The sequence below is a fragment of the Hydra vulgaris genome, chromosome 14 (genome assembly GCF_038396675.1).
Source record: "Hydra vulgaris chromosome 14, alternate assembly HydraT2T_AEP".
Taxonomy (NCBI): domain Eukaryota; kingdom Metazoa; phylum Cnidaria; class Hydrozoa; order Anthoathecata; family Hydridae; genus Hydra; species Hydra vulgaris.
This window is the reverse complement of record NC_088933.1, coordinates 6,369,223-6,393,097: the sequence shown is the minus strand read 5'-3', so window position 1 is coordinate 6,393,097 and position 23,875 is coordinate 6,369,223. Positions and strand designations below refer to the sequence as shown.

Below are 23,875 nucleotides of genomic sequence, written 5' to 3'. Positions count from 1 at the left end.
CAAAAAAAATTCAAATGCATTACTATTTTTATACTTTTATGTTATTTTTTTAAATATAGTTAAGATATAACTTTATGTGAGTATGTGTAATAGGCACAATTTGGCTACCAAAAAAATTCTCCTAGTCACTTTTGTGTACACACCAGGTACAAAAAAAACTTGCCTTAATGTTTCCAACATTAAAAAAATAAAAAAAGGAACAGGGGTTTGGTAAAATACTTAATTGCTACCTCCCCATGCCCAGGAGCCCTTCCCAGGTACAAAAAAAAATTTGAAATAAAGTATAAATTTATTCGGTGTAAAATTAATTGCTAACTTATTTATGACAAAACTAGCTATATCTTATTTTACGTATACAATTAGAATATAGCTAATTATTTTATAAGTAAGACAGCAATAAATTTTACGCAGGTACAGCATATTATCTTTACTTAAAAAACTGTATTTAGAAAAGTCGAAAAAAGTAAGTTATATATATATATATAGCAATGCATCAAAAAGATCTTTTATTTACATGTAGTTAAGGTGGTTTAAAAAAAATTTTAATTTGAAATTTATATCCGCCATGTCTATAAACAAAATTTCAGGGCGATACCTCATTTCTTTCATAAAATATTGCTATTTAACAACAAAAAACTACTTTTTTGTTGTCAAATAGCAATTTAACAAGCAAAAAATTTTACTTATTTTCATAAACCATACAACATATAAAAAAAATAGCAAAATCTAAAGCATTGGGTGATATGAACCTGCTGATTTGACATGGATTACCTATAGGTTGTCTAAACTAAAAAAAGTAAAAACCAATAAAAACAAGAGCCAGGTTTTATATTTTTAAATTATTCACTTAATAAATATTTTTTCAAAATAATTTAAAATTAACTACTTTTAATCTAGAAGTCACCAAAAATTCGACTCAATTTACTAAAAAATTAGTGGATTTACCATGTATATTCACCAAATCGTTGAACAACCTCATCTTGATGTGTCAAATCTTTTTGAACTTTTTTCCGCATATAAAATATTGGACAATCGCTACTATAAAATATATTAAAACGTTTAAATATTTTAACTAATAAAAAAATGCGCAAAACAATCCTACAAATTTAGTACAAAAGTATAATAAAAATAAATAAACTTACCTAGTGAAGCAGTGCTTCTACTTATAGACATACTTACATAAAAAATATAAATGGGTCATTTAGGTTAATTCAACTGATGCTAGACGGAAAAAGAAATAACCTGGATAGTTTTTATATTAGTGTCAAATGAGGTTTATATAGGTCTTAAAAAAGTTTCTTTTATCCTTGGAGGTAATCTGACCCTTACGCTAACTTTAATAGAATAATATTTTATTTTAGTTCTTTTAAAGATAAAAAGACTAGATGAGCTGCAACATGGTTAAATATAGTATTGTTGCTATTAGTTTTGTAGCCTCAAGATTAGCAAGTATATGGTAGCTCTTCAACTTTAAATGATTCTCGTGGTACTGCTGCATAGTTGTTTTTGTAAAAAAGCAAAAAAAGGAATAATATGTTTAAGTATTATTAAATAAAAAATTTACATTTACAATTCAATATATCATCATTAAATAAACGTCATCATTTAAAAACTATATTATTTACTTTGCAACTGCTTCATATGCTGATTGCAAATCTTCCTTAATCTTTGCCTCATGAAGGTTTTCTCTCCTTTGGTGAATAGCAAGTAGTAACTCCTGACAATTGTCTTCATTGAGAATGATGTTTACAAAGTATACATGATACAACTTTAATAGATCTCTCAGAAATATCGTTCACCACTGCAAGGTTGGAGACAAATTAGGAAAAAATCTTAAACTGGTCAACATACTCCATAGTGGTGCCAGGATGTTTAACCAAAATTTATCATTCAGTTTAATGAGGTTTAACAAACTAAATATGAACCAAAAGTTTTCTCCCACTATATGTGCAATACTTAGTGGTTTTTCTAGCTTAAAGTTAAGAACTTTTAACAAATTTAATTTCTCAGAATACCGAAAAAGTTCAGGGTTTTAAAAAGAACATTTTTGCAACATCTTACTCTCTACAGCAGAAACATCATGGTCTAGAACCAAGGTTTCAGCAAGGTACCATAATTGTGATTCCATTGAAACCATTGTGACATTAAATCTGTTTAAAATTGTTTCAGAATTCCGAACATATTGTTTTACAAATTCTCTATATTTCGTCATTTGCCTATAGGCTTTTATATCTTAGTGAGGCGCAGCAAATGGTAAAGAATTTTTTAAAAACCAGGCGGACAAAAGATTTAGACTCGGCTTTTCAAAGATTATCATATTGCATATTTGTTTTATTGTTTGATAAGAAATTTTATTTAATAATTAATCAGACTACCTTATAGTTAATATACAATTTAGCTATAAACCTAACGTAACAACACTTTAAAAAAAATTAATTGGAGTGGTATTAAAAAAAACCTTAATCATTTACTAACTTAATAAATTCAAAGGATTATAAAAATTTATTTTTACTATTTTATTATAAATTAAAATTATAAAAGTTACCTAATAGATTTATCCGTTTATAATCCATATCTAACCAAGGTTTTTTTACTGCAAAAAGAATACAGTTGTCAGGCCAATTGACAAGACCGGAACACTTTGCGAATTTATCGGACCCATTAGTTCAACCAATAAACTTTTTGGACAGAGTTAACTTGTTACTAAATCTTTTAAACCGAAAGTTAAGAATTAATTTTTTATTTGTTGCAAAAGTTATTCAAGTTAAATTTTTTATCAGGTTTTCCTCTGCAAATAAATACACTCTAGCTTTTAGTCTTGCAATTTTAGCCATTTTGAAAAAAAATTTAAAAAAATATTAGACTACTTGTTATTAGTAACACAAATTTAATTTTAAATTTAATTTAATTTTAAATACTTTGACTAAGCATTGAAAAGTAGTTGTTAAATTTTAAATTATTGTTTAAGTACTTTGGTTTATACATTTTTTCATAAAATTTTCCAATCGAATTTCCAGATTTTAAATTTATTGTGCTCTAATGTTTATTAAGTAGGGGCCATTAAGGTTAGTGTCCGGGGCAGGTTACTCTATGGATCAAATTAATTTTTTTCTAGACCTTATTTGACACTATTACAAAAACTATCTAGTTTATAGTTTTTACTGAGTCTGGAAACAATTTATTTGAAAATCAAAAACATTTTTAAACACCACCGAGTGATAAAATGGGTTTTGGTAAAAAGAAAATTTGGATTTTTCACTATTTCAGAAGATTCTGTAGACTAATTTCTTAATTTTTTCAACATGCTCCTTTTATATGATTAATATTCAATCCAACATATAATATTTGAAAAAATAAAAAAATTTATATGATAAATTTTAAGGTTCCTGGCAGCCGTTTAAAACACCCAACATTTTTGCCCAAAATTAAACTGACAGGGAACCTAAAAATAACAATTTTTTTTTTTGCTTAAAGTTATTTTTATGTAAATGGTCAATTTATAAATCATATCGTGAGTTTAATTTCAAAAATTGATAAAATATGAAACACTTTAATACACAATAACTAACTTCAACCTTTTTAATACTTTTTTGATATTTTAAAACAAATGAAATAAAAAAGAAAGAAAAAAAAAAGAAAAATTCGTTTCAGTATTATTACAAAATTTTCTCAGGGCTAGTGGCTAATAGTATTTACTATGAAATAAAAATATATTTTTATAAAATTATAAAATATAAAAATTTTCTTTTAGATTTGTAATAATACTGAAAAATTATTTTTTACAAAAAAATTAAAAAAAAAATTTTGGTTTACTGTTTTGGCTTATTATAAAAATATTATTTGCTATCAACTTAAAGTCTGTTATCAACTTAAACTTGCTGTCAATTTTAAGTCAACTTAAACTTAGTTTCTGGCATAAATTGTAGCTAGAATAATTTTTAAAATTTCTTAAATTTTACTCCTTTTCATCTTTATTATTATTGACTTTTATAGTTGCTTTAACTTATCCCTGGTGTGGTAAGTTAGCAATCTTTTTTTTATTTTTTAAGGCCGCGGAAGGATCACAAGAAAGTTTTCCTTATAATGAATGCAACTTGAAAAATATCCAAATTTATAATTTTCAAGATCAAAAAATGTGCTGTTAGGAACTGTTAGGAATACAGAACTCAAAGAGTAAAATAAAAAGGCAACTAGACCCAGTCTCCCTGAGCTTTTATATATATTTAAATCATATTGATAACTGAGTTATCTCTAAAGGGTCAGCAATTCTTATTAACAGAATTAAAAAATGTTAGTAATGAGTATGTTTAGTTACTGTAACTAACAAATGGATTTACATTTGCACCACTGTAAATCCATCTTTTAGTTAGGTGTAATTAAATCTGTTAGCTTGAACTCCTTTTTAAATATACACTTTTAAATACTTTTGTATAAATTATATATATACATAAACATACTTTTTAATAGTTATAATATAATTCTCGATTAATTAAACCTAAAAAGAAATTTTTAATTTAGAGAAATAAATCAAATATATATATATATATATATATATATATATATATATATATATATATATATATATATATATATATATATATATATATATATATATATATATATATATATATATATATATATATATATATATGAAACTGCCATTATATGACTTTTTGTCAAGACAGAAGTTAAGCAATTAAAAATAGTAGACTGTTTTTCAAGACAGGAGTCTAAAGTTCAGTCATCAGCAAAAAGAGTCACTTTAGATTGTCAGGAAGATTATTAACGTAGATAAGAAACAAAACAGGACTATAGATAGAACTTTGAGGTACTCTAGAAGTTACTGAAAAAGAAGAAGACTGTTGGCCTTCGAGGATGACTTTAAGAAAGCGGTTTAAAAAAAATTGTGTCATAATCTCAAAGACTTTCCCAGATACATTGTAAAAAGCAAACTTAATTTAATCACTGTCTGGGTGCTTTGGCAGTGAGGATATATTACCTGTGCAGTTTTATATTTTATATAAAAAATGTCTTTTTGTAATTTTATAATTACAAGAAGACTTTTTACTTTTCTTTTTGTTTTCTTTGGCATTAATGGCAGTTTGTAATGGAAATTATCAATATAAAATAGAAACTGAGCGTTTGTAATTTTAATACAGCAACTAATTGAAAAAAAAAATTGACTTACAATGACTTAGCATAATAATATAAATATTTATAAATAATAAAAATATACTTAAGTGTAGTGACTGTCACTTGTCTTGGATAAGCAAATAAAGTAAAAAAAAAATAATTTCGGCAAGAGATCTGGCCATTAATCTATTTTCAAAATTTGACTTTTGCAAATATATTGGAAAGCACACTTATCTGAATAACAATTCTTGATTATATGGTATCCACATCATGTTGTTTGTCATCAAAGACAAAGCATATTGCATTTGTGTACTGTGTAATAAACTATAGTTGGATGCAAAGTTAGTTTAGTTTTATTCCAATAAAAAAAAATTAAAATTTAAGGGAGGTGAATTCTGTAAACGGAAAAAAAAAAAAACTTGGGGAGGTGAATACTGTAAAACAAAACAAAAATCTTGGGGAGGTGAACACATTATACAAAAAAACGCTAGTGTCTTTTAGAAAAATTATTCACAATATTTTATGCATAATAACTTTTTACTTCATAATAATTAAAAACTATTAGCAAATTATTATCTCTGTAAATCTCAAATCCATCCTTGTAACAAATACTGCTGCCATATCTGGGGTAGATTTTCTAATGATGTCCTTTCTCTTTTAGACAAGGTGCAAAAATGCATTGTAAACATAGTTGGACCTGCTTTTGCAGCCAACCTCCAACCATTATCACATTGCCGTAATGTCACTTCTCTTTCTCTTTTCTACAAATACTATAATGGTCACTGCACTAAAGAGCTAGTGTCTCTTGTGACATCTACTAAAATTCATTCTCATGTTACTCGTCATTTAATTCTCATCCTTTTTCTGTGACTGTTCATAAGTGCTACAAAAACTCTTATTCCTCTAGTTTTTTCCCTGGAATATCAGTTCTTTGGAATTCGCTTCCTTTATCTTGCTTTTCTGATTCATATAATTTGCAATCTTTTAAGCCATCTGTCAATCGTTATCTTGCTCTACAATCTTCATCTTTTCTCTTCCAGTAACAACTCTTAAAGTGGTTGCTTGTAACCTTGTTGGAAGCGAAGATGGTTAAAAAAAAAAAAAAATTCAATCTAAAGCATAGAAAACATTTTCAGAAAATATATTAGTAAATAACTTTTTACTAACAACATATTTACAAGAGCGTGAGTTTGTGCTTAACTGTACATATCATCAATGACCTTTTGATAGATGTAAACTGTATACTTATCTGATGCCTAACTTTATATATCGAGTTTAAACGATGCAAGCCAAAGTAAGAAACATTATTTATATCATATTATCAGTTTCTACACTTACCACATTTCTAATAAAATAGAGAACTAAACACTTTTGTCAATGTTTTGCATCTTCTAGCAATACCCAAAAGATATTATCCCCAGCTGATTGACTGCTGTTTGATTATTAAAACAAAATTTAATAATTTATTTAGGACTTTATGAAATATTTCTTTCATCGAAGAGTACAATCTATTTTTTCAGCCTCATAGGTGAGAACTTTTGAGTTCGATCTCCACCACATTCCTGGTAGTACCAGGCTCAACTTGTTTCTCCACGCAACGAAAGAACAAAATGAACTTAATTGACTAGATAAACTAATTAACTGAAGAAACTGAAAGGACTAAAACAGAGTTAGTAACTGAAAATACTAGCGAATGTATAACTATTTGAGTATTGGTAAACAAGCATACCTTTATTAAATATATGCTACAAATAATATTGTTTTTTTTAAATAAAACTTAAAAAGAAAAACACACACAGATTAATACATGTAGTAAAATCCAAATTTTTAAACTGTTTGCACAGAAAAACTGTAAAGAAAAAACAAATTTTAGGAGTAAAGTTTGTAATTTCAAAAGTGCAAGCATCGAATAATATAAAAATACAGAAAATAAACCAACCTTGTACACAATACTTCTTCAATTAAACTTCCTTGACACCGTTGACACTGTGTCCAAAGTTTGTTAAACTTTTCTTCCAGAGAATGAAGAGTTGAAATTTCTTTTTGAAACAGTTCTGACTCTTTTGGTTTGCAGTAGTCACAAACGGCAGAATTTTCTTTCAACAAATAAATAACTTAAATACTTCCACTTTAAAATATTTTCTTTTTCAACTCATACTAACTTTCATTACATTATTTTATGAAATTTAATAAATAAATATGAAATTTAATAAATTTAATAAATATATCAAGAATTTATATTACTTTTTAAACATCATTGCAGCGGTGTACCTAGAAGGTACATCACTTTTCTGAAACAGTTTATATTTCTTATTTGAGTCCTCTGCTATGATAATCAGTAGTCCGGTGTATAAGTTTTTTTTTTGTATTTTTTCTCAGTAAATAATGAAGAAAAAAAATTAAAGGTCTGATTACTAAAATATGTCTAATAAAAATAGTTTATTTAAAAGTAAATTAATTTATTAATTAAAATAATTAAATATGTGCAGTCATTTTTGTCATAGTCGATATCTGTATCGTATTAATTGTTTTTATCAATCTTAACAAAGTGGTCATTATGTGAAGGAAAAATGTTGAAAGGCAATACTGCAAAGAAATATTTTATATATAGAAAAATATTCTATTATTCTCTCTTAATCTTCAATCAAATGTAGTTTAGTTAAATGTTGAAAACATTATGTTTTTAATGTTTTGAACATTTTTCATTATACTAAGACTTTTTTTTTAGAAAAAAAGAATTTTCACTTGCATCATTAATTCATGCATCTTAATAATATTTTTATTTTATTAATTTTGTTTGACAAAGTTAAAAAAGTTTATATTACTAATGAAAAACAAAAGAGAAGTTATCAGTGTTATTAATGATTTAACTGCCCATTTACATGATTCAAAATGCGATTATAAGGTTTATTGAATGATACATTATGATAAATAGCATTTAAAAATGAAGAAAAATGTAATTTTACAACTCATGTTAAATTGAAATGTGTACTTCAAAATGCAACAACAATGTTTAAAAAAATCACTAAAGTTGCACTTTGAAATGTTAAATCACATGTTGGCTTCTTTTTATTAAGTTTGGTAAAATTATATAACACACTACTAAGTAGTGTGTTATATAATTTTACCAAACTTAATATTATTTAACTTAAAATTATATAACACACTACTACTTTAAATGCTTTTTAAAGTTTACTTTTAAATAAATGTAAGGAATAAAATCTTTATAGATCAAAACATAGTTTTATTAATAAACACACTTTTGTAAGTAAAAAACTGTCTGGTTGTCCTGCCAGGCTACTGACAAGCATATATTTTAAAACTTCAGTCACCCATAGAAACAAGATCAATGATTTTTTGACAACCTTGAACACTTTTAGGTGAGCAGTTATTGCTTAATGCCAACCCTAATTATGAGGGCCAAATACCTATGATTTTAGAAATGATTTTGAAATTGATAAAATACTTTTGGTTAAAATTTATGATTGTTATTTTTTAATTGTTAACAAGTAAATAAAGTGATATATGAATAGTAATTATACAAACATACTTAAATATATAATTCTGAATAAAAACTAAAAAAAATTAATGTCAATCTTCGCAAAACTTTGACTTTAACTAAGTATGAAAAGAGGGTATCATTCCAAAAGGGTTTTGATTAAGATAATAACTAAGTATTAAAAGAGGGTATCATTTCGTAATAGTTTTGATTAAGCCGGTAATAATTATTATGGCCTTTATGTTAATAACTAAGTATGAAAAGAGGGTATCGTTTCGTAATGGTTTTGATTAAGCCGGTAATAACTATTATGGTCTTTATAGTTATTAGAAGAAAAAAAAAATCATAAAAAAATAAGATTTGAGAGTAAATTAATTTTAGTGCTACTTTTAGCATTTTGTTTACCTTTTCCTTTTGCAAGCACAGCTTTACAGTGGATGCAAGTAGCCATCTTCTTTGCAAACTTTGCTAAACCGCCAACCTTTGCTGTTATAACTGTTTTCACTAGGGTGTGTTCACCTTCTATAAAAAAAATGTTTAAGTAACCTTTTGTAAACAAAAACTTGAAAATTTGAAAACCGAATTATATTTAAACTAATATACAAACAAAAAAATATATAAAACACGAAAAAAATTTAACAAATGACATCAACTAAATACTAAAAACAGTAAAACTAAAATTTAAAAAATTGTTTTACTAAATAAAAGATCTGCCGCTTTATTTTCTCCAAGTATTGGCTCGAATATGCGTAGCAATGGTTTCATAAGTTGATGCTCAAGATAGTGTTTTGTATCGATTGGGACATTGTTTTCTAACACATAGATTGGATCCTAAAAAAAGAAAATGATTATTAAATAAATTTAAAAAAACTACTAAAATACTATTACAATACTAAACTACTAAAATACCACTAAAATACTATTAAAAAATACTAAACAATCATCCAAACAGATTCAAAAAGAAGATATAAAAAATTCTCACTTCAGCTTTCTCATAACCTTTAGCACCTTTTACACCAGCAATAATAACATATGGAACTCGATCGCCAAGTTTAGGAGCAGAACCTGCATCACGTTTTTTCATCCTAAATATGATAAAAAATTATTAGTAATCAAGATATATTTCAATTTAAAACCATCAAAAAAATAAATTTGAAACAAAGTAATATTGAGTAAAATACTTCTCTGCAAGAACAGAATGAGCCTGCTTAGTACCATACTCTTCTTCAGTTTTTGTCAATTCTTTTGTAATAACTAGCTCTGATATATCAATTCTATTGCACAAAAGATCAGATATTACTTGTTTTGTATATACCACAGCGCCTTCAGGATCTCTGACAAAATAAAATTAAGTTAAAATTTAATCTTGTAGCAAATATTGAAGTCCACAAATAAGCAATATGTAGCAGACCTGAATGCTAAGTAGTTAAAAAACATGATGTGTGTGCGTGCGTGTATGTGTAATATCACACACAGACACTTTTGGTTATAGCTAATCTATATGAATTTAGACTGTTCCAGTTTTAATAATTAGTACTGAGATGCATTTCAGCTCATTTTGTTAATTTTTGTTTAGACAATATTTTTCATTTTTTGCCCTATAACTAACATAAGTCATCCTAGTTAACTATTTTTTTTATATCCCTAGTTTGTCAATTGTCTAAAGATAGTTTATTAAAACAATAATAATAAATTCATCTTTAATTCTTTAAATTTGTTTTATATAGTTGTATAATCTTTGTTTCAAAAGAGACATAAAAAAGTGGGTTTCAAACTATGATTAATACTCAAGAATCATACAAAATTGGCAGCATTCCATAATAAAATTACTGTACTTTGATATATTTTTTCCATATTTCAAACAATAAACTTTTAATTTTTTTATATTTTGAAACATCAAAAATATGATTTTAAGCATAAAGAAATAATAACTACTTTATTAACAAGAAAAAGGAGGAAAAAAAAAAAAAAAAAAATAAAAAGTTTTTTTTTCATCCTTCTTTTTTCTTTACTTTCCTTGTTTTAATTTTTTTCTTCTTAGAATTAGAAAGAATCTATCTTGAATAATAATTTTAAAAAACATCAAATCAAAAAGAAGTTTATATTGCACTGTCACATCACTAGTAACAATGTCTGTTGCAGTTAAAATGTCAAAATGTCTTTTACAATGTCTGTTACAGTCACATCACTTGTCAAAATGTCTGTTACAGTCACATCACTTGTCAAAATGTCTGTTACAGTCACATCACTTTTCCAAATGTCTGTTACAGTCACATCACTTGTCAAAATGTCTGTCAAAGTCAAATCACTTTTCACAATGTCAATAATACAATTATTGCTTAAAAAAAATTTAAAACCTGTCAATTAAGAGTTTTTGTAGACAAGTGTTAATTAATTTTGCGACTAATGGTGAGTTATCTCTCCTAACCTGAAATGCAAGAAATTACATTTTAAAGTTTATAAAACTAAATTGCATAATGGTTTTACAAAATCTAACAAACTTTTTAAGATTGCAAAGATCATTTTGTAAGATTGCAAAGATTATATTCATAATAAAGTTTCTAAAGAAATTTTTGTACCTATCTCAGATTTTATTTGGATATGACTTTCACACATAATTATAAACATTTAGTGACATCCAAGTGTTTTGTATTCGTTGTAAAAAAAAAAAAAAATCAAATATTCCACTATCTTTATAAAAATATTTTTACAAATATTGTTCAATAATATCAAAACTTTTGAAAATATAGATAAAATTTTCAATAACAAACCAAATCAGACTAAATTAGACTTAAAAACTTCAAGTTCACAATTTTTCAGATAAATTTCAAAATTTTTTCTTTAAGTGCAAATACATTTTTCTTCAATGTGCAAATATATATTTCTTTAATGCACATTTATATTTTGATTTAATCTGAAAAACTACTAACCTAAAGGGATTTTGAAAACAGACACATGCCACAAATATATTTTTATATTTATTCTACATTTACATAAGGCTAGCTTTTTTTTTTTAAATAGAGGTTAGATACATTTAATTGGTTATTTACTTTTACATTTAAAAGTAATTTTTAAAATAAAATCACTTACAGCAAAGCTGCAAGCAACCGCTATTTATATAAATTCACAACAAAGCCGGAAGTAACCATTATTTAAATGAATTTTATTACAACATAGCTGCAGGCTATGTTGTTAAGTAACCACTATTTAAGTTGAGAGTTTAATAGTGTTTGAAATGAGAAAACAAAGAGCGAAGATTAAAGTGTCTTGCTTAAGACTCTAACACACAACTCTTAAGTGAAATAAAAGGAGGTAATTTAGGTCATCTAGAATACCGAAAATAAAATTTTTATTATGAAATAATAAAATTTTTATTTTAGGTAATTCTAGATGAAATAAATTTTGTTTGTAAGGGATTCATGCAGATTTCCCATAACATGATGAAATCTGCATGAAGTGATGCTCATTTTGAAACCTAAGGCTTCTTGAAAATTGTTTTTGCAATTTTTTTAATTGAACTTGAGCTTCAATTATAATTACAAAGGTTTTGTAGACTTGCATGCCTCTCAAAAGAAAATTCGCTCACAAAAAAAAATGCAGAGAAGATGAAGCACTAAGTAATGATCTAACGTATTTGACTACCAAGCAACAAAAGAAAAGTAAGGAAATGTAATATTACATCAAATGTCTTCTACTGTTACTATGACTTTTAAATTTAATTCAAATTAACCAATATTTTTTTATTCAAGTTTGCTAATCACTTTAAAAATTTAGTGGTACTGGACATTTTTTTAAATATAGATAATTTACAATATGGAAAGTTTATTTTATCAATATATGATTGGTATACTAGATGAGAAATTAGAAGCAGTTAATAACTACCGAAGATAAAAATTAATTTAAAAAACAGCGGCTAATAAATCCACATATAAAACAACAAAACAATAAAACAACAATTTAACAAAATAACAGTCAATAGTGGTGTTATTAGTCTGGTTTTATTTTTAGTCACACTTTAGCTAATGATAGTTAGGTTGGTGAAGGCAAACGCCAAAGGTGTTGTTCACTTGGGTTATGTTGAAAAAAGGGACACCATTACTAGTCAATATTATGAAAGAAATTGCTTAAAACTTGTTATACCATTTCTTATTGTAGAAAGATGTTTAAAATATTCTTTACTTATTTACATTTAATTTTCCTACTTGCATTGGTGCTCTGTAAATGTTTGATTGAACATCCAGTAATAAAGATAAAAACCAGTACCAAGATTAAAGATAGTTGATAAATGATCAAATAGCTTGTTGATAATTCTAAGAAGCAAGTCAAGGTGTTAGCCAGGAATACATAAATATCTTTGGAATGATTTTTTTCTGGGTAGGTTTTAATAAGATTTAAAGTGGGATTTAAATTAGAATTATTCAACTTTCATTCTGACCAAACTTCTTAAGTTTTTCCATATTTAAGAGATTTTCCCATCATATGTCAGTTTTGTGTTATCACAATGCCTTGAAAAGCATCAGAATAACTGAATTTGAAAATATTTTATTTTTGAAACCTAATAAATAATAATAATAATAAATTTATTATTATTATACAATTTGAAAATATTTATCTGCTACTAGAGTTCTAGTTATTTGTGTTAAAAGTGAAAATTAAAACAAAATTAAAAACGCCAAAAATTTAAAAAAAATAGTTTACATAAAAGTTTCAAAGCTTTTATTATGAAAATAATTTCTGTTATTTTAAAATACTAAAATTGAAAAAACATAAGCAACTAGCTTTTTGTAATTTGTATAAAACTTAGCATTTAAATAAAACATTGTACATAAATTTCTGATTTGGGTTTGTGTTAAAAATTTTGAATACTTTTTTAAAGATTTAAAATATTTATTGCAAAAAGAGATTTTTAAACATTTGTTAACAAACATTTTGTTAGCTACATAACTTATAAAGATATCACTAAATGTTTTAAAAATTTTGAAGATTATTTTTACCAAAATGGTAACTCTATATATAATAATGACAATAAAGATCAAAATCATCATCACCAACAAATAAATTATGAAGGAAATCAGTATGCCAAACATAACCAAACATTGCAGCTTTTAATTGAAGATATGATATATTCAATTAATGATAATTGTTAAAAAAAAGTTATTTCTTCATTTTTAAATGATACATTTAACCATATAAAAATATTTTTTTTTTTAAATTATTAAATCAAGAACATTCTTTTAAAAAAACCTTACACAATCTCCAATTTAAAAAAAAAAAAAAAATAATCATAATAAAAAATTATTGAGTTTATTTCTTAAAAAACACTAAAAAGTACTGAGAATTTATCAAACCGTTTCAATTCCTTTGCAGTCCATTTTATCAAATGTATCTGGTTTTGAGTAATAAAGGCCAGCATAGCGTTTTTTACTAATCAGTAAATAAGGATAGTAAACCTAAATAAGTAAATAAAAAAACTAATTTTATTTAGAAGTCATTGCACAATGTTTTATAATAATATTTGTATTATTATCTATATAATAATGCTGAACTTAATAGTGTTAATTCCCTATCGAGCCTGTTTGTCACAGAACTTTTGGCAGCCATTGTAAACGAGGTAATGGCGAGAAAGAGTTGCAGCACTATGTTATATGAAAATGTGAACGAAAATGTATACAAATATCTAACGTATGTAAACTTCAAATTATGTAATGTTAAAACATATATAAACATGCATCAAGTTTTGCAGTTTGACTTTAACTTAAAAATTGGATTGTGTCAACCTCTCTTTTTTTGATCTATAGCATTCATTTCTGTTAAAAAAAATTATTATATAGCATGCTGAGCTTCTGAACTCAAGAGATATGGTTTGAGTCCTACTACTGATGACATTTTTTTAAGAATTTTATAGATTTTTTTTTAAAGACAATCTACTTGTGAAGTTATATAGAGATTGTATACAAACATATGTAACAATATTATACACTTTAATAAACGAAAAGATTTTTTTTAAAAAGCTAGAAATTATAATTATATACTTGTGAAGTTATATAGAGATTGTATACAAACATATGTAACAATATTATACACTTTAATAAACGAAAAGATTTTTTTTAAAAAGCTAGAAATTATAATTATATACTTGTGAAGTTGTATAGAGATTGTATACAAACATATGTAACAATATTATACACTTTAATAAACGAAAAGATTTTTTTTAAAAAGCTAGAAATTATAAATTATAAAAGTTGCGTATGTCACGATTGTGTCCCGAATGAGATACTTATGTTAGTTTAGTTTTACATTTCAAGTTTCTTTACAATTAAGTTGAGTTCGTGCAAGGAAAATGAGTATACAACATGTTTGTATATAGAATATAAAATATATAGAACTATGAAGTTGTTTTGATTTGCACTTTAAATAACAAAAAATTAAAAAGATAAGCAAGCTGATGATTTGAACTTGCCATGCAGTGACCTTAAATTATTTAAACAGTAAGGAGGTTCAAAAAGTTTGTTTTAAATAAGAACATAATCGAAAATTCGTTTTTTATGTTTAACTTTTAATTTATAATTTTTTTGCTATAAGTATTGCTATGACTATTATAGATATATACTAAAATAAAAATTTTGCTATATAATATTGCTATAAATACAACAAGATTAAAAAAATTGTAAAAATTATTAGTGTAGGTTTTTAATCCCTCAAAACAACACTGATGACAACGCACTAAACCACTGAGCTATCAATGATATGCATTTAGGAGAAAAACAAACCTAATTATAAATCTCTTATAAGCTCTTGGTATGCGGAAAAAATGTGTATGGTAATTTTTTTGCTCTTAAAGCAGTTTCTCAAAATGAATTATTTTACATAAAAATAATGAAGTAAACCAATAATAGGTATAAAAATGATCGGTGTGGAATAGATAAGTATAGAAATGGTAGGTTTCGTAAATACACGTATTTTATGGGTCCAAAAAGCTAGAATATATATATATAAGAAAAAAGTATAGAAAAGGTCAGTGTAGACTTACTAAGACCCCTATTTTTATGGGTCAGATCAGCTAGTTAAATAATATTATTAAAAATATAATGTAAATATTATAAATAACAACTCATTTAAATAACTTAAATTAACTTTACCATTATACTCTAAAAATTATAATAAAAATAATACACTATAAAAACAATACCTTATTATGAAAAATTTATCTAATCAATACTTGATTAAAAGATTTTTATTTCATCTTTTAATTAATATATTGTAGATGAATTTTAATGAATTTTATATAATTCTCTAGGGTGGACTTGATTGTTAGTCTATCGCAGAGATTTGCAACCTATTTTAAGTAGAGCCATTTTTCCTTTAAAAGTTTTGAAAAATCTTACAGAAAAATGCTAGTATGCTAGTGTAAAAAACTGTAGATCAATTTCAATAAAATAATATTTATTGAAATTGATCTACAGTTTGAATACATTGAATTACATTATATCTTTGTAAGATGTAAATTGTAAACATTTTTATATATAAACTTTTATTCAAAAATAATTAATTTTTTTTTTGTAAACAATTAAATTATATTAATTATATGAAAATAATTTTTACACTGTAATAACATAGGTAATTTTTACGCTGTAATAACATGGATAATTTTACATATTAATATAACAATTGATACAACTTAAATAAATATAATAGACAAAACTCTTATCACGCCCTTCCCACCTATATTGAAAAAATGACCTGTAAATAAACATAGTTCATAGTTTTAAACTGATCCTATATAGGGTAAGACATTAAATAGTATTTAAATGATCCTATACAAGGTAAGGTGAGTATTTTATCCTATGATAAAAGCTAATTGAAGTGAAGAGAAGTTAAATAAACAAACAAAATATTTTTTGGACAAAAATTTATGCATTTAAAGGTATTGCAACTGTCTATACATCCACATTCTGTATTTATTTCTATCAATCTACCTATTTAAATAAATTTAATCTACCTGATGTTTAAATCACTCAAAAACTATTATTTATGACTTTATTTTATTAAGCATTTAATAAAGCAATTACTAAAAACATAAAAAACTTCAAAAGAAACCTTTTCAAACTCCAGTTTAATAGGATCAATAAACGTATTTGATACATATGCTGCAGCTTCTCTTCCAAGTTCCATACTATCTGGCACATTATCAGGACCAAACTGTACCATTACAGAATCAGTATCTCCATAAATGACCTAAAAGGAACTTAATAACACCACTAAAACGCTCCCAAAAATTAAAAATTAATTTAAACAAAACATTTTAAATATGCAATTTCAAATGTGAACAAATAGGTGAACATGCGTTTCAAATGCAGGCTAACTAGGTGAACAAATTTCAAATGCAAACAAACTATATGAACAAATTTTAAAAGTAAACTAAACAAACAACACTAAGAAAATAATGCTGTAATGTAATGAAGGTGATATGGTTGAAATACAAAGGAATTTGTCCTATTTTCTAAGTGGTGTCATGCCATGCCACTCAAAATGACCATCTTATTATTTAAAATTCTTTAACATTGCAAGCATACCTTGGAGTCATATTTGTAACCATTTTTAATATTATATTTATCTTCTACTAGCTGCTTAGTTCGCTCTATCATTTGACGACCAAATGCAGTTACACTCTAAATTGTTTTTATAACATTATTATTGCACTTATGAAACTCTAGTAATGTTATTATCTTTTAATTATTTTTTATATCATTAATAGTGAGGTCAAAGAACATTTGTATATTTATAATACATTTTAGTCAAACAAAAGGTTTTAATGCTTCATGGTACATTTGGTCAAGAATAATTTTTATATATTTACGAACATATGGCACACATTTATATGGTACACAAAATTAAACATAGATCTTTTACATTTCTATGGTAGGGGAGACCAGGGCTAGTTGGCAGCAGAGATAAAATGACAAACTGCATTTATCTTCACAGCCATTCATCAGAAAATGCCAAAAATTACTTGGAACTTTCCAAATTGACCATTTCATTAATCACTGTAGCATGGAAGATATTGGGATTTATGTGCTTTTTTGACAAAATGTAACTTTTGGAACATTGCTTTCTTTTTACTATATAAAGAAAATAGTTGTATAAAAAAAAAAAATTTAATTCTAATTACAATTGGTTTACTATTTCCAGTCAGATATTTTTTCAACAGTTGCTGATTTTCAGGATTTATAGGCTGCTTGTTGAAAAAAAAGGCTTTTGGGGTAAGTTGTGGGGTAAGTTGGCAAAATTTTTATGGAGCTAGTTGGCTTATAGCATTTACTATAGAAAAAATATATATAAAATTACTTTTTTTATTTTTTTTATTTTTAACAATATTAAAAAATGTTATTTTTTTACATTAAAAAAAAAAATTTTTAGTTTTTTTTTAAAAAAATAAGGGTTTTTTTTAACAAATATAAATTAATACTTGGTGCCAGCTTAGAGTAATACTAAATTTTTGACTTAAAATTGATTTCAAAATAAATAGTAAAAAAATTTATAAAAATTTTTTATACATTAATTATAGTTTGCACCAACTTACTGTGGGAGGGGGTATGTTTGCATTTTTTTTCTTTGTTTGAGGCCTCTAGAAAATTTTTTTTTGAAGAAAATGTAACCTGAATTAATACTCTTTAAGACTGCGTTTTAATATTTACAAAATATTTTGCTGGGCTACAGAGGCAACTAGCCTTGGTCTCTCCTACACAAAGCTATATATAGTTCCTTTATACTTGAAAATAAATAAAGCATGTGGTCAAGTATAGTTGTTTACAATGTGTTTATGTATAGTTCTGGTTAAAATCAAAAAGACCAAATCAAACTGCTTTATAATTGCATTTATATTATCTATAATAATATTATAATATAATTGCGGTAGTGTTGTCATGGTAGAGTGTTCGCTTTATAAGCGCAAGGTTCCGAGTTTGATCCCAACCATGTCCCTGGTAGTATCGCGCTTAACTTGTTTCTCCGCACAGCAACTTTGTTCGTCAAGGTTCGTGTTTCGGAGATATAGAGTTAAGAGAGGGTTATAACCACAATTAAGTAGCCTCCTCATCTGTAGTGGGCTTCTCGGCCTTTGGGAGGTAAATTAACAAAAAAATATATATAGATAATATCACAAAACACACAAAAACAACATTCACATAATTTTAATTATAAATTATGTTACAGATGATATTTCAATGCAAGGAAGCTTTCCAACTTGAGCTCCAGTAAATCCATACACTGAGTTAGCACTTATCTTTAATGCAAGTTGTCGCCCATCTAATACCTGGATTTAAATTTTAGTACAAAAGCATGTAAAAAATCATTATATTTTAATAATTGATTTTATTTTAATCATTTTCAAAACATAATTATAATGCAAATAAGAATAATACATAATTATAATGCAAATAAGAACAATACATTATTATAATGCAAATAGGAACAATACATAATTGCAATGCAAATAAGAACAATGCATAATTATAATGCAAATAAGAACAATATATTATTATAATGCAAATAAGAACAATACATAATTGTAATGCAAATAAGACCAATACATTATTATAATGCAAATAAGAAGAATACATAATTGTAATGCAAATAAGAATACATAATTATAATGCAAATAAGAACAATACATAATTATAATGCAAATAAGAATTTAATATAAACAAAATGTAATACTAAGGTAATATTTATGAAAAATATATATACTTTTGCTTTGAATATATCTGTTTCTCCTTTTAAATCAGATTTTGCTCTGGAATAAAAAATTTAAGTAATTATAATATATAAATAATATTAATAAACAAACGAAACAATACTTATTATATATAACTTCATAAAATGAAGTCTTTTTTTTAAGAAAATCATATATCATAAATCATATATAACTATTCAAGTTAATATGTTAATTAACTTAAATGACAATGCAAGTTTTTCATTATTATATATTAGTATATATAGAGAGTGAATGGCATATCAAACCAATAAAAATTTATGCATTGCAACTTATGCATACCATGAAAAAAGTTTTCGAGTTGTAGTTAGAATCCCCTCAAAATTACCATTTGCCAATTTCTACCCAAAATGTCTGAGGTCAACCCAAAATGTCAACTCAAAACTTTCTAACTGCCATCAAGTATTTGAGGTAGACAATTTTCTTGTGTTCAAATAAATAATTTATAAGGCTTTCTTAAAAGTTATTAACATTGCAGACCTTATTCTTTCTTATTCCAGGGGCTGGTCAGGCCAATTAGTTGCCATATATGATATCAGATAGGTCAATTAGCAGCAATATATGATATCAGATAGGTTGGTGTCTGTGACTTCTAAGCATTGGTTTCCATGTATTCTTATAAGCAACATAACATTGAAAGATTGACCCAGACCAAGCAAAACAATACAATTGGATTTTTAGCATTTATCTCAACTTATCAAGTGATTAACAAGAGATCAAGTACATGCTGCTTAACAAGTGAACTTGGATGTCCTAATGGTACTTGGGAATAATATATTTAAATATAACACAAACTGAATACTGGCCAGATAGATCAAAGTGCCAACACCTGCATTAAACTTTTGCCTTTGCTATTCACATTTAAATAGCTTGAATTAAAAAGGTTGGAACCATTGTGTATTTCATAATAAAAATTTGAAGTTGATCATCATGTTTCATTTTTCAAACAAATTCGGAGTAAAAAATCAAAAAAACAGAGGACTTCAAAAAATATAAATTGTATGAATCAGGAAAACATGAAGAGGGAAGAAAATTCCAAAGTTTTTATGTAACATTTTTTAAGCATGAAAGTTAAAATGAATAAGCAGGATTCGTTGAAATGATAGGATGCTGTTGAAATGAAGGATTCGTTGAAATGATAGGATGCTGTTGAAATGATAGGATTCGTTGAAATGATAGGATGCTGTTGAAATGAAGGATTCGTTGAAATGATAGGATGCTGTTGAAATGATAGGACTCGTTGAAATGATAGGAATCTGAATGATTGAGTTTAAATCAGACTTTTTATATAATTTATATTATCAGCATATTGAGCCAAGTAACTTTTTTCTGCTAAAAGAAAATGAAGAATAATACATGCTGTCAGCTCTAAAATTCTGTGCATGAAAACGAAAAAAAAAATGTTATAAAAATTTGAAATAACATTCAACATTTTAGAGAATATATTAAGTAATAAATATAAAATTGAACAAAAAAGTAAAACTTATAAATATTTGATTAAATGTTATAGCTAATAACATCAGGTAGACCGAGGCGCCAATAAATTAAATTAAAAAATTTGGACAAAAATGTAAATGGTTAAAAAAAATTTAAGAACCTATGTCATATCTTATTTTCTGTAATGTTGTATGCATTTTACATGCAAAATTAGCATTTTAAATAACTATATACTATTTTGGCTACACTAAAAACTACAAGGTAGAACCACAAATATCATTAACTAGTAAGAAAAAAAAAGTTTAAAAGGTATTAAAACAAACTGTTGAACAAAAGCACAAATAATATGGATTTATAACAATAGATTAGCTTGTTCCTCTAAGATGACAGGAAGCACATGCCCAGTAAACACAAGACACTTTCTAGATATGTAGAAATGTCTAGAATGTGTCTTGTATAGGTCTAGATAAAAATGAATTGTTAAAAACAAATATTAGACACCTTCAACAAAAAAATTCAAATGTTTCAAATAAAATGTCATTTAAATGTCTTTTAAAATCCGCTTTTATAAAAAATGGCTTGAAAAATGCTTGATATCAACAAAATTTTTAGATGTCTTAATATATTTGAACACTCGAAATATTAAAGACATCTAAACAAAATCCTTTAAATGCCTTGGTATCTTTTACAGATCTTTAAGACATTTTTTAGATGTCGTGTGCTTACTAGGACGTGATGTTTTATAAATCATCAGATTGTATTTTTAGGGGTAGATTTTGTATATGTATACCTTTTGTGTAACTTTAGTTAATATTATTAAAGCTACGGCAATTTTGGTGTTTTAAAACATAATAAAAAATGGGAGCTGACAAATAGTTAGTCAACATTTAATTTTAATTATCAAGATGTTTTATAATGCTTTTTTCTAAAATAAATGCTAATGCATTAAATTTAATGCACTTGCCCTATTTTTAAAATTACAAACCAGTATATATTTATTTTTAAGTTATTATTTTTATTTGAGTTATTATTATTATTATTGAGTTATTATTATTATTAACTATTTTAACATCCTTAAAGATACGTAAGTGTTTCTGTAATTCAACCATTCAGATACAGGTTACAACTAAAACAGCTTAAATCATCGCATTTACATAGCAATATAAATATTATGAAATTTAATGTAACTATATTTCATTATGTTATTACTTTTTATATTAAAAAAAAAATACTCTTTTGCAGCAAATGACTTATGCATTGCAATGATTAGGTATTTTCAAAAATATATTTTGAGTTTTTATAAACCCACAAGCAAAATTGTAAATAATGTAATATATATCTAATATATATTTATTCAGGTCACTGATTCCCTGACAGTGTAACACTGACATAACGCTTATGTATTAATCATGCGGAACTTATTTAATTTTAAAGCGTAAAACTTTATTAACTTATTGAGTTACAATATTGTGGGTAATAAATTTGTTTATGGAGCCTGCGCTTTGCGTTTAATTCTTATTGCAGTCTATTTTCTTTTTTTTTCAGAATATTTTTTTTATTAATTAACTAATTGATGCTAATATATTAATAATAATAATAATATAGTAAAAGACACGGGAGTTAATAAGTAGTTAAGTAATTTAGTTAATAAATAACGTAAATACGCGTAACATGTCTTGCTTTTAAAGAAAGATGTTATTGCTAATGCACTTGCTCTCGAGCCATTAATAGGAGGGGGAGGGGGGATAAAAAGAGGGTGGGTTTGATTTTTAGTCTAGATTTAATAAACTGGGGAGAGAGGGGGGGGATATTGTTATTATCCAAAATTATTTTTAGTTTCTTCGATTATTTTTTTTTATTTGCTTATGTTTTTCTTTTACAAAGATGTCTAAAATATGTTATAATAAAATATCTAGATAAGACACCTATATAAGGACATTTAACTATTGAGCTAGATCTTAAAAATATTTTTCAGAAGTCTTTGTTATTACAGTGGTCATTAGAATCATGAGATAAAAAATAGAATCCTTAGAAAAATAACTTTGACTAATCCTATATTTGTGCTAATATCTTGAGCTATAATGTTGTGCTTGTCACATTTAAAATATTTTTTTATTGATTGTTTTATGTATAATAGATTAATATAATAATAGAATAATAGATTGTTTTATGTATAATAATTTTAGGTTTATATTTCTCTTTAACAATCAATTCCCCAACAATTAAGTCTTAAATGCAGTGACAATCAAGGGGTTTACCTGGGGAGTTATACCACAACCAAAAGTGGGTTTTAAATATTTATTCTATATGTCTAGATTAATGAGAATGTCTAGATTTTTGATGAAGGTTTGAAAATAGATCTATTTTAAAATATTAGATAAATAATACTTAAATATTGTAATGTTAACATGTACTTATTTAATTTACAAATTTCATAGCAGAAGTATGTCTATAACACTTTAGCAAAAACTGCTTTAAAAATAATTTTATTTCAAAATCTTTAAAAATTTCGATTATTATAAACCTCCTTGATGTAAGCGTTTTTAAGTATTGATTGCCTACTACAATAGTTTAAAAAAACAAGTACTTAAAGTACTAAAATAAAATTTTCTTATTTGAATAATATTTTAGATTTATAAAAATTAAACTTCTGTGAGCGTTAATTTTAAGCATTTTTAACCACAATTTTATAAAGTATTTTCAGCATTAAGATTTTTTAATTTTTTTTTTTTTCATTATTTAATATTTGTAACTAATATAAACAAGAATGACAACCACATAAAAAAGATTGATTTGATTGAGATATTTTTATTCATAACAACAATTGCTACACTTATAAATAACTTTTTTTCATGTAAAGTGGACCCAGAAGTAAAGAAAATTTAAAATGCTTTGCTTAATCAATCAACTTGAACCTTAAAATATCCTCGTAAAATTGCGACTTCTTTTTTAAAAAAACCAAAGATATCATTTCTCAAAGATAAAAATCAAAAATAGTTAAATTAAAACTTTACATATAAAGCTTTACATATTGA

The 23,875-nt window shown here is 25.4% G+C and overlaps 1 protein-coding gene across 1 annotated transcript in view; it reads right to left on the bottom strand.

The window, feature by feature from the left end:
- Positions 1-824: 824 nt before the first annotated feature.
- The window catches only part of LOC100200641 (DNA polymerase delta catalytic subunit), a 68,873-nt gene continuing 45,822 nt past the window's right edge, over positions 825-23,875 (bottom strand). Inside the window, exons 11-22 of the mRNA XM_065817384.1 lie at positions 19,379-19,424; positions 18,843-18,944; positions 17,206-17,301; positions 16,730-16,867; positions 13,981-14,082; positions 10,990-11,060; positions 9,814-9,966; positions 9,615-9,717; positions 9,331-9,463; positions 9,038-9,154; positions 7,073-7,229; positions 825-1,038 (exon numbers count right to left, since the gene is read on the bottom strand). Coding sequence (XP_065673456.1) covers positions 942-1,038; positions 7,073-7,229; positions 9,038-9,154; positions 9,331-9,463; positions 9,615-9,717; positions 9,814-9,966; positions 10,990-11,060; positions 13,981-14,082; positions 16,730-16,867; positions 17,206-17,301; positions 18,843-18,944; positions 19,379-19,424 — 1,315 coding nt within the window. The 3' untranslated portion in view covers positions 825-941. The remainder of the gene's footprint in view (positions 1,039-7,072; positions 7,230-9,037; positions 9,155-9,330; positions 9,464-9,614; positions 9,718-9,813; positions 9,967-10,989; positions 11,061-13,980; positions 14,083-16,729; positions 16,868-17,205; positions 17,302-18,842; positions 18,945-19,378; positions 19,425-23,875) is intronic.